We start from the raw sequence: 13,016 nt of genomic DNA, 5'->3' as shown, positions 1-13,016 counted from the left end.
TTCGTTGACTGGTTTGACACATTCCATCGTATCCCAAGTGCGAAAATCGATGCTTATGCAATCATTGGATTGACTGATCCAAACTCGAATATTTACAGATCTCCATATAGATGGCTATAGAGTGCTACATTCAACCAACCAACGTAAACTGGTCTAGACACCTAGTCGTGCATTGAGGTGTGGCCTCCGCGTTCCCAAATCAGAGAAAAGCTCAACTTGATAAGCAGGCTTTTTATGTTATGTTTTCCAGTCAAATTCAAAATGTAACTTTGTAAGAGGGATACGTTAGTACTACTGCAGACGTCCTTATAAGGAATTTAATGATCAGTATGATGATACCAATTATCCGAATATCCTAATGACATATATCATCAGTCATAAGACACACAGCATATTCCTACACGATAGCATCTGACCCAGAATAATTATGATTTGTAGTCTTTGAAAATGTGCGATAGACAGAAACAAGCAACTACTTTTAAACTGAAAAAGAACTATTTTGAGATGGGCGATCTGAGTCACTTTAAGTCGAGACATGCATGCTTCTTTTAGGACTATCATCATTTCAGTTCCGGGCGAGGGAAACTGATATGGTTGAGGTACTGTGAGACAGACAACATCAGACCTAGACTAACGGTTACTCGCTGAAAATCTATAATTTGGATACACATAAACACGTCCTTTTAAAATGAAAAGGGGACTCCTGGAGTTCACTTACAACAGAGACCAAATAATACACTAATATGGTATCTGGTAGCAATGAAAACAGTAACAAGTATAGCAGTAGACAGATGGTCGGAATCATTCTGATTACTTACACCACAGATTAATAAATGTACAAACGATCCCTGAATCAAGGGAAAGTGTTATTAGTTAACAGTCGGTTCAATATACTTAAATGCTGGATACAAGGTAACCGAATTTTGAACAACCAATCCCTGGTTACTGCGTCGAGTTATTGCCCGCATTCTACAGAAACGCCGATTCCTTACTAAAATGAGACGTTTTTGTAACTTTACGAAGTGACCTCCGTTCCAATGCATGAGAAGTTTCCTTGTCAGTTGCTACTGCTGCATGTGCGTATGTCAGACACTGGCACGTGCTGAAACAGCATCTGCTTGCAAACTTGATCAAAATCTCACACGGAATAACACCATTTCCACTTCCTGTTGTGAGCCTGTCGAGTGATAATAAACAATGTTATATGTCATAACCACATGTGAATTTTCCAATAAAGTTTCTCAAGATATTATGTCATGAACAACTAAAATTTGAGTCTTGTGATCAAGTAAATTTGGATGTATTGAGTGAATTTAGTTTTACACCGCTTTGGGCAATATTCCAGCAATTTCACGGCGGGGGACACTAGAGATCCGTTTCACACTTGATGGGAATCGAACCCGGTCTTGTGTGTGACGAGCGAAGGCTTAAACCACTAGGCTACCACACTGTCCCTGAAATGACTGTGATCCCTTTATTGTGTTCGTGATATTGCACTCTGTTGAATCCGTCACCCGTATTTCCCCATCAACTCAACGAGAATTAACAACGGATTCTCTGCTTTAAATGTTGATATCTGACAATGTCTATGCTTGATTAAGTCACTTAAACATCAGTTTAAGTTTGGTACTGGGTCATCCACAAGCAATTGTCTTCATCCGCTCATAATATCTGTAAATATTTTTGTTAGTGTGACTACACATTACGATTTGAAATTATATATATTATTACACAGGCCCTTCCACTCCTACAATGACATGAGCTACATCAGATCTGAAGAATAGTTTATGATCCATATTATCGTGATAATGTCACGCTTTCCCCGCGACTGATAACAGTAACACAATCTGTTCGTACCTAGTAACCTCTCGGATGAGCGATTTCATTTGTGTTAGCTTGTCAAAAGCGGAACTTCGATGATCGTCATTGCAAGAACTGAAGGCACTTTGCCAAGCCTGAACAGCAGGATTATCTCAATCACAAAGATATTAAAATGCCGATCATTCATAAATATCTCCTGTGACCCTTAACCTCTGGTACAGAGGAGCCATCGAGTCTGGTATACTGGTACACTCGGGCACTTGGTCGGGTTAAAGTGTTACCAAATGCTAAAATATTTCAATACGTAAAACACCCAGAGCTTTTAAATTGAACCAACCTAGGGGGTACGTTTTATTAGATTATATTTGACGAGTACAGTATGGATTCCAACAGCTTCGTAAAGTAAATTGAAAGTTTTGGACCTTATGAATGAATAATACCCTCATTATTGTCCTTTTGCCACGACCCACGTTGTGTTTATGTATCTATCAAGCACTCCGTATATTGAGACATATTTGAGATTATTGGTATGAGTTAACTGCATGTGGAATAAATGGAATACTGGGCGTGGAAAATGTATGTCATGCTTCACTGACCATGTTGATATCCCAATTACACCACTGAAGCGCTTACTGCTGAACAGCTGATCCTTTAGTCGTTGTTAAGTGGGAGCCGCAGGTGATTAGTTTTTACCGTATGGCTACTGTAGATGATTCGCATCAATTAGACCCATATAAAGTCACTTCACGGTGAATCTCCCCGGGCGATCGCACTTGACCCAATGCCTCCTCTAGCAGACGACGCGCCGACGACGTATCTCTATATAGTCATGAGGAAGGTAGTTTTGATCTGGATAAACACTAAAAGCTGTGTACCCAAGCCCCAACGAAGGCGGGTCACCTGTATTTGTGAATGAACCGTCTACCCCGTTGTAGCGTATTTCGAGGGAAGTAGCGGCATGGACGCTGGGGATGTGGAGGGGGTGAGTTTATTGTCTGGATTTATATTTTGTGCATATGACTTATCTAACCATACATGTTCATAAGAACACACTTGACACCGATTCCAGGTCCTGTTAAGTGCGTTCATCAATTACATCACTGACTCCTGTTTTGGTCACAGTGACTGCGATTGCGGGTTATAAACTTGTGACTTACAAAGCGAGTTTGAAGGACGATATAACAGAAACTTAACACAATCATTCATTAGGTCGGCTGCTAATACATGCTGACCCAAGCCTATAAACATTTGATAAGCATAATAACAGCTGCCAATATACTGCCAATACAACACTGGCTCACCATTGGGACATTTTGCGTAACGCAGCCCTCAGTATTTTGATCTCATTTGGTAGATATGTGTTAAGTAAGTAAAAACCCTTGCTCAACGAGATGTTGTTCTCTCTTCTTTGAACGCATTCTGATAAGAGAAATAATATTAATGATTAATGTCAGGTTTTGGTGTGCACAGTGTGTTCAGGTGTTCAGTGTAAGGCAGTGAAAATTAGTGCTCAAGTTCATTGTACAAATTATAATATGGCTCATATGGAGGTGGGTAACTTTCCCTCTCCTTTGTAATATGTATTTTTTTAGGTAATTTTCAGAACAAACATTTCTTTGGAAATCAAAGAATACTGCTATCACAACATTTGTTGTTTTCCTTAAACTTTTTTATTTAATGGTTAATACCAGATCACAATGTCATATATGGTTATTTAAACTATTACTGTGAAAACTCTTTTCTGTTGTCTCTTGTGGAGTAATATATTTGAGACCATAGATTATTACTTGGTGTAAATGTGCGTCAGTCTTGTTTACATGTCTGTGTATTAAAGCAACATATTCAAACATTTATATGACAGCACCATTTACATTTTTCTTAGTATTCTAAGCTAGGTATGCCTGGTAGGCAAATTGGGTAATAAATCATTGGTCCCTTATAAATGTTGATTCTCTCACATTTGTTTCTCCTATTATCTAAGGTAATTTAGCACTGCATTAGTGTACAAATAAACCTGTTCCTCATTATTGGTCTTGTTAACAGTGATATACAGTTACCTCTACAGGGCTATAATATTACCCACAACTACAGTTTAGTCTTGTTAATCCAACCTTCGTTTGTCTGAGAATCGGCTTTATCTGATGCTTTTGTTAGTAACAAATTGAATAAATGTAATTTAGTCTCAGTTATTTAGTCTGACATCTTCATAAATCTGACAAATTCCTGTGCAAACTTGAATGTATATACATGGAAATTGTTAACATCAAATAATGATTTTTTACTGACATTTGCTCTATATAATTGGGCTCTGAACAGGGCTAGATAAATCTCTGAACTACAACGTTAACATCAATTAACGTGTACGGTTAGTGACTCTAATGTACATATTAAAAATATCTGTAAAAGGTAATGTACTAAGCAATTTCGGTTTGAATGTAACTTTCCTAACCAAAACCAAAAACATGTATTTCAGTTTATATATAAAGCATTAGAAGCTTGTTAGCATCCAGGCAACTCTTTTATAAGTGTTTCTGTTGAAATATGAAGATTATCTTCACTATGGCCCTGAGCATACATCATAACTTTTGCCAATTCTTTCTCTTTTAATGAGTAACCATGGAAATCTGATGATTTGTGTAAACAAGTGGGATGGTAAATACATGTCAGGGTTCAGGTTACCTGAGCAAAACACAGATAGAAATAGAAAATGGCATACCTCATGCCAAAATATATTTATCTGCCCCTTTCAACACCAAGACAAAGCCATGGTGATCAATTTCGCACACATGGCAAGAAAAAAATGTATTTCTGTTTTGTTAAAAAGTTGAGTTGATACTGTTCGTTAACTTTGTTTAAAAGTTCTGTTTAAAAGATTCGAGATAGAGAACTAACTGACGAGGAAGCAAGTTGAGGTCCAGGAGTGATATCATATTATAATATAGTCATAACTTAAATACATTTTGATAAGTAACATGTTATTCACTGTTTTAATCTAGAGTGAAATAGTGAATCCAATCATGTGTGTAGCCACAGGGGGTATTATCTGGTGCTGATCTGAGTAGAAGTAGTGCTACTTGTACATTAAGAAATCCCTGTAACTATATCTTGTCAAGTCAGCTGTAACAACATCTGATGCAGGTGCTCTGTTAACCAGGATATCACTGACTTATGTACTCCAGGTTACAGGATGGGAGGAGCTAGTGGGGTGCTGTAAATCTCCTACAAGAGCTACAGTAGAAATATCTGAAACATCCAGAATAGTGACATGTTGAATTGAAACAGGGATGAGGAATCCTTTTACTAATATATTTATGACATTGTGGTATCAGCTTTTAATTCAATCAAATCCCCTAGAATGTTTGTGATCCTTAATTTTGGGGGGTTCAGTATGTAAGGAACCCCTTAAAACCTCCTAAGGGCCCCTTGACTGTGGAACTCGCGATACCTTGAACATAGAATGAACTTTTTCAAAGAACTTATTCAAAGGCCCTGAAGTATGTCTATTTCACGGTATAGATCTACAGGCTCATTCTGTAGATTTGTCCACTTCATGATTCACTCAATCAGATTTACAATCAAAAGGATAATATTTTATCATCCCTCGGACAAATAATAAGAAAGGTGACTGAAAGTTTTACTGCAACAAGGGAACTATTTTTGATATACTTATAGAGTGTATGTCTAAATAATTTCACAGTATATAAAGACTGATCATGTTAAATAGTGAATTTAGTTTGCTATTTATGAGAATTCATAATGCTGGGCACTGTCAGATAACTGCATCTGATGGAATTAATATTTTGGAAAGTTTATTGAAAATACATGTGTATTTATTAGTATTTTAGAAAATGAAATTAGAAATTTCTAAACCTTGATGGTATTACTAATGATTTTTTGTGCATGTTCAGGCAGAAATAATGTTATTCTTAACTAGAAATGTCAGCATTATTTAAAGTGTGACAGTTTTAAATCTGGGTGGTGTAAAAATGAGGGAAGATTCATCTGAGCCAAGCATCCTCGGTATGATCAGTGCCTGTCTTGTCAGTGGCCACTCAAGGAGAAAATTCATCCTTCACCATCCATAGAATATTTTATGTAGCTTTCAATTTGTTAGCAACTCCTTTGTAATCTATACAAGTAGCTGTTGTGCCAGTGAAGGAGAGTTGTAAAGTTTCAATGAAGCAAAACTACACATATTCTGTATCCTTAGTGCCAACGCCTTCAGACACAGGTGATTGTCCAGCCCTACTCAGCCACAGAACATGCATGTATTGTAAAACATTTCTTGCTAGTAATGAGACTTTTATGACAGGATAGAATTCATGGTGTGAAAGATAATATTTTATGGCCTGAAGTAACATCTAGTGCTAATTTTACAGGGATTAAATTAGCATTGGGTCAGAAACATTAATTCTATTGTTGAGAAAGGTGAAGGACTTAGATAGGTCTGAAGGATACAGTTTCTTTGTGTGTTGTTGTTCACGTCAATGGGAGATGTGGATCAACTACGCCTCAACAGTCACAGATAGGACAAACAGTTTGTCAGTCTGACCTATCACTCTGTTGCCAACAATCTCATTGAAATCCTCTTCACAATGTTTAGCTGACTTTCAATAAGTAACTGTTAGTTTTCAGCAGCCCTCACACAGTGTTAACCTGATATTGTACTGTAAATATGATATGTCAGATTGACAGTTTCTGCATCTGTTATAGAGCTCCGCACTTCAGAGAAAATATATGTGCTAAATATCCAAGTGACAAACAATTGTTCAGTTCACAAACACTGTATGAGATATTTGATCTGAACTGTAAGCCTGTTCAAATAAACTGATCTGTCCAGCTTCAGCGTGTTGTAATTAATCAATATGTTCTGTCATACAAATCCTGTTGAAATAGTGACTTATCGATGTGTTTCAGCCTTTCACCAACCAACTCAGCTATGTCAAGTGATTATCATACAAGCTCAGCAGTCTTATCAGTTTTGAAAACATTTTTCATAAGTAAATATTACAGTAAGATAACCTTTCAAATATGAGATGGGTCAAATGTTGTCAAATGGATGATATATGTCCTTTATTAAGCTTATTGTGTGTTATACTGCAAGGTACAAATGGTGGTTCTTTATGTATTCTGGGATAGGCCAGTGGGTAGTCTTGTGTACTAGGTGATGATTGACGTGTTAGTCTTGTGTGCTAGGTGATGATTGACTAGTTAATATGAATCATAATCACACAGTTATTAATTTCCCTTGTTAAACAAAGACAGAGAACTCTTTACAAAGTCAGAGCCTGGACTAAGTTCACAAGAAGTCTGTCCGACAGCCCCTGAAACCGTTTCAGTCTCTTTGGTAGACTAACAGCTAGTCTCTGAAATGAACATATTTTACTGAAAAAACGTTCATAGTGAAAAAAATAATATAATGAAATGGAGCCCTGAGACTTTCTTTATTTTCAGAAGCTATGGAAATCTAGACTTGCCACATTTTCTAGACTTGCATGGGCTTTCTTGGATATATATACTTCAGGGTCTGTACGACAGACTATCTCTTTGGCTGATCACTAACTGCTATAGCTCTAAATAAAACAAGTTTAGATCTTCAGCAGGTCATGAGTCTTCCATTGCTCCTTTTCAATTAGTATACTGTGTTGTTTACAGCAAAATCAGATATTTTTAAAGACAAAGCATTGGTTTAGTGTAGTGGTTGATGTGGTGATTTGTTTGAGTGGTGATCACATCTGATATTCTTCTTGTGATGGAGGGATTTGATAGTTAGTTGTGGTTGGAGGATACTCAATCAGCTTATTGTTTTCATGTGTTGTCCATAAATCAATTTTTTGATGGAACACTTGTAATTTTGCCATAAAGCAATTTCCAGAGGTCTGCTGGATAACCTTGAGCTGTTGTATTTATCATTATGATCATCAGCCTGATCCAAAGCCTTCACAGCTAAGATGTTCACAAGGCTATAATGAACTGTATAGCTCCAACTGCTGGTAATGATGCTACAAACCCAGGAGAGGATTGTTACCATGGCTGGAGGATTGTAGGATTTAAAATAGATTCGAATTCTAACCATACAAAGAATGAATGTCTAGGACACCAGTTAAACTATTAGTATGAAATGCATTGAAGTGTTTACGAATAATTACAAATATTTCTTTAGCTTGAGATATATTATATGAAAGGTTAATTTTACTTTTGTGAAAAAATGAGCTCTGTTTTGCTGAAGAATAATATTGTGTGAATCACTAGCTCCTATATCATGAAAGTTAGACACATTCCAAGATTGAACTGGCATGAGAGCAAAGTCTGCCCTTGGCAGTAATTAAGAAAAAGTAATGTATTTTTTTTTTTACTATTAATTATTCTCTGGGCAAACATAAGAAATGACATGCTGAAGACTAAAGAAGGAATAAGTATTGGACAGATTGTCCTGAATATGCCAATAACACCTTATGCAAATACTGCCATGTTTTCCTAATACCGGAGAAGACAGGATTCTTAGGTTACAAGCAGCTTGGAGATGAGGAGTAAGAATTTTCACATCTTTGAGGTGTTTATTTGTAATGCTAATGCTCCCAGATTCACACTCATACTCTTAAGTCTGGCAGAGACACGAGTGTGCAAAAATAACATGAATTCAATAAAGAGAGATAAACAAATTCTGTTAACTGTTTAAGTAACCTGTTGCCTCCCTCCCCGCCCGGTATTCATCCACAGTCCTGTACACTCATGGACATAAATTGTTCGCAGGTGGTAAGAATAGTGGTACAGCAGTTGGAATCCTGATTGATGGAAGTGTGTGTCAGTCCAAAAGGCAACAGCCATGTATTCAATGTCTATTGATTGCTGTCCGCAGACTGTCATCTACATCTATTATTCATCGCCCATGATCAACAGGGCTTGGTGTGGTTATATTACACAGATGGATGGGTATATTCTCTCAGGCGTGGTCAGTGAATAGCCCTGCGAACCATTTATTGACACTGTATTTGGGAAATGTTGAGGAATATGTCCTATTCATTGGCAGTTGCTGTGCTGACCACATGTGTTGTGAAGAGATGATGACGTGGTGCTGTGTTGAAGTTTGTTTTACCAATTTTAGTATCACAGTCACAACAGAACTTTAGTGCTATATGCTCTGTGGATAGTTTTGGGCAGAGCAATACTGCAAGGTCTTCTTGTCACAGCTTGGGATCCAAGAGAGAAATGAACCATTGTATCTCATACTAGTCTTCTTGTGGTGATGTTGAGGGAGAATAGTCACCAGTATGCATGGCTTTACTCCCACTTAGGATTCTTTGGCAGAGTGCAGTTTTTGCTCAGAGACCTGGCTATGATGCGGCTTTAATCAAACACAATCTGTGATCCGAGTGATTGTATGGACTCAAGTCACAAAGGTTGTTCATGATTTCCACCAATGGTTTACAGGATTTTAACTCAATTAATCTCATGCTGTTTTTGTAACCACAAGAAAATTTTGTGTCCATAGGTACTTTGTTCAGTCTGACACACCTAGAGACAGTGGTCATGCTACAAACCGTCACAATGGCAGTAAGGTCAAGAATAAGATATTGAAAATATGCCAAACCATGAAATACCTTAGGTTTCATCACTGAGCCAACATTGATCAATTTATATTAATGAAGAAGCCAAAATGTTCATGAAAACATGGCATGTTTCTTTTAATGACCACAGTGACAGTGTTGTAGCATAGTGGTGAAAGCATCTGCTCGTCACACCAAAGAGGTTTGATTACCCACATGGGTACAATGTGGGATCAGTAAATCTGATGATGAGAAGCGTTAACAAGAAAGGGTTTCAATCAGTTATGTAATCTTTCCTTAACTTTGTGTATTGTGTTGCTATAGTGATGAGGCAAAAGGGTAAACCACCTTCCATAGAGGCACATGCCACAGTGTGGTATACTACACTGTATACACAAGACCTTTTAACCTTAGCAGATTGTAGACCTACTTGGGTTGATGTGACATGCTCGTCTATAATGGGTGTGATAGATTATTAACAAAGCTTGGTTGAAAGGGACAGGTCACAAGTAGGCTGAATATCGAGGCTGTCACAGATGGATCTTTAGAGAAGCAGCTGGGTTTTCATTAGCACAGAACTGATCAGTGATTTAAAAATGCTGTGTACCATCATTATAGGGAACAACAATATGGTAACATTTTATTATACATTTCCTTCATAAAGCATGTCTTCCACATGTATGTAGGTATCAGTGTAGTGATGTATCGCATCATGATACACTAGTTGGAGATACGCATCTTGCAGGCATCTAAAGGGATGTACTGAGCAGATGCTCCCTAAAACATGCCAATAGCTTGTGTGATTTGGTTGGAATCACATAATCACAGTTAAATCGATTATGTGTTTGTGAGTATCTGATCACCCATATGGGTGCTGGGTTCCTCAATGGTGGCATCATTTCTGTCTTGCCTCCTGCATTTACAGTCCTTAAACTTCTGACTAATGAGTGTTAACTGTGGCACAGTCTGCACTGGAGACTATGCTACTCCTCTGACAACCTGTGTATAGGGCTTGTCGCTACTCATGGTATGTTTTTCCATACTGCCATTAGCCAAAATCAAAATGCAGAAACATACCCGAGGATGAGTCCATACAGCATGGTGTCATTATCTTGATAGAATATGTCATTCTATTGTATGAGATTAATTTGATTGTGTTATGTAAGAAATGACCGATCACAGTAACAGTAATGAATATTTCATGATGAACAATACACTTGCAATCAGGCCAACCACTACATACTGTTTCAGGTTTGAATCAAGGAACATGGAACTGGCATTTAGGGTACCGACTATGTTGCTATGTGTACACAAACAAAATGTCCCTGTTGTGCTTTAAATGTGTCATTAGCGTAAAGCAGTCTGACATAGTCTGTCTAACAGTCCCTGAAAAATATTATTTTAACTACGACTTGGCCCTCCCTGCAATTCTAAAGTCATAAATAAAGCTAGTCTAGAATTCCCCAGATGTTCAATTTAAATGGATCTGTTTGTTACAATCAAATCCGTATATTCAAGGACTAAGATCCACAGTTGTATGGAATTTAATGAGTAAGATTGAACACTGTGATACTGTGCTGTACCGTCTTTAACACAGACAGGACAGAGAGCTACATGGTGGACTCTACTGTGTGAGGTTGGACAGCAATGTCAAGTTAATGTAAGATCACACAATGTCACTCAGTTACCTGAGATGAATTTAATGCCCTAGCTACAAACATATGAGTTCCATTATGCAGTACATGATGATAGTTGTGTAAACTACATTCTATCCTAGCCAAGTCAGCCACTTGTTGGTGTAGCAGCGCAAGCACCTGTCAGTGTAAAGTGAATTACACTAAAACCTCTATCATCTCAGCCAGGCACTCATATGGAAACAAGATATGAATAAAAATCACAGTTGGTTCAAACAGATTCACATGAGAGAAACCCTTTGGAAAACTCAAAAGAGGCGTTTAAATGGGAAGGATTAATGGTATGTTACTTGAGTTGAACAGTGACATATTGTTCACTATGACAATGTCCTACAGTGAAGGATGTGTATCTGTAGTTGGGGTCACAGGGAAAGGGTCATGACTTAAACTGATGCCTGATTTGAGTGAGTGAGTTTAGTTTTACGCCACACTCACCAATATTCCAGCTGTATGGCGCTGATCTGTAAAAAATCAAGTCTGGACCAGACAATCCATTGATCAACAGCATGAGCATTGATATGCGCAATCGAGAACCGATGACATGTGCCAGTCAAGTCAGCGAGCGATTCTGTTAATTGCCTCATGGGACTGTCATGGCCCATGAGGTTTGTAGACTAACAGTTGCAAGATTGATGAGTTTTTGGACTGTCCTGGTCCATGAGGTTTCTGGACTATCCTGGTCCATTAGGTTTTCGGACTATCCTGGCCCATGAGGTTTTTGGATTATCCTGGTCCATCAGATTTCTGGGCTATCCTTGTACATGAGGTTTCTGGACTATCCTTGTCCATCAGTTTTCTGGACTATCATGGCCCATGAGGTTTGTAGACTAACACGGTCAAGACTAATGAGGTTTTGGGACTGTCCTGGTCCATGAGGTTTCTGGACTATCCTTGTACATGAGGTTTCTGGACTATCCTTGTACATGAGGTTTCTGGACTATCCTGGTCCATGAGGTTTCCGGACTATCCTTGTCCATGAAGTTTCTGAACTATCCTGGCCCATGAGGTTTCTGAATTATCATGGCCCATAAGGTTTAAGAACTATCATGGCCAATGAGGTTTCTGGACTAACAGGTCCTGTATATCACTGTGGAGATAAGTTGACAGCATAAGGACCTATTGATATTCAGAGTCAACAGTTGAAGGAGAACTTGGTACCTTCTCCTAACACAAACTGTTTGTGAATGCAATATTGCACAAGTGCTGCATTCAGACCTGACTTTAAACTTGGTATTGGAATACCAGTTATACAGGCTACATGTATTTTACTGCTGGAAAAGTATGTTAGTATATATGTTGTGTTCCTTGTGTGGCTTTATATTTCTCCTTATTTGTAAATTTTAATCAGTCTTAAATTTTCAAAAGGTTGCCTGAAGGTTTGAATCATGTTCTCTATGATAATAATAATCATCAGTCACTTATATGTGGGGAAATCGTAATTCCAAAACAAAACTTGGTGGACTTAGATCCAGTTATTTGTCACTGATCAGGTCCAGACAGATCCTAGTAAATATAGTCGGGGTTCATGTATACATCACACTGCACGATGCTTGTAGCCTGTAGTGATTGTGGGGATGTTTGAAAGCAATTGACTTCAAAATGTGATAGATTCATTATGATTTCATTAGGTTTCTATATAAGTGTGCCAAGATAGAGGAAACGATCTACAACACTTTAGTCAACATAGAAGTAATGTATGATGATACCTCCTGGTATCTCCTGTCATTGTTGAACTTCAACATCCCACAGCATCTTTCTGACTCACATAATGATGTGGGGGTCTTCTGTGGTTTTCTCACATATATTCAAATATGAGGTACCATTTAGACTAAGGTATCCAAAATATACAAACCTTGTCATTGATGCACACCAACGTTCTATTTAAATTCATTTTATGACACTTCACTCACTTATCAGAATAATTGTGAAATTATCTCCCTTTGATTAGTAACTA

At 37.8% G+C, this 13,016-nt stretch overlaps 1 protein-coding gene across 1 annotated transcript in view; it reads left to right on the top strand.

Annotated features, from left to right (window-relative positions):
- The first annotated feature begins 2,687 nt into the window (after positions 1-2,687).
- Positions 2,688-13,016, top strand: part of LOC137293890 (centrosomal protein of 170 kDa-like) — a 167,593-nt gene continuing 157,264 nt past the window's right edge. The window contains exon 1 of the mRNA XM_067824678.1: positions 2,688-2,803. Coding sequence (XP_067680779.1) covers positions 2,780-2,803 — 24 coding nt within the window. The 5' untranslated portion in view covers positions 2,688-2,779. The remainder of the gene's footprint in view (positions 2,804-13,016) is intronic.

Source organism: Haliotis asinina, chromosome 8, assembly GCF_037392515.1.
Source record: "Haliotis asinina isolate JCU_RB_2024 chromosome 8, JCU_Hal_asi_v2, whole genome shotgun sequence".
Classification (NCBI taxonomy): domain Eukaryota; kingdom Metazoa; phylum Mollusca; class Gastropoda; order Lepetellida; family Haliotidae; genus Haliotis; species Haliotis asinina.
Note: the sequence above shows the minus strand (reverse complement) of the source record. Positions and strands in the feature narration are given on the sequence as shown.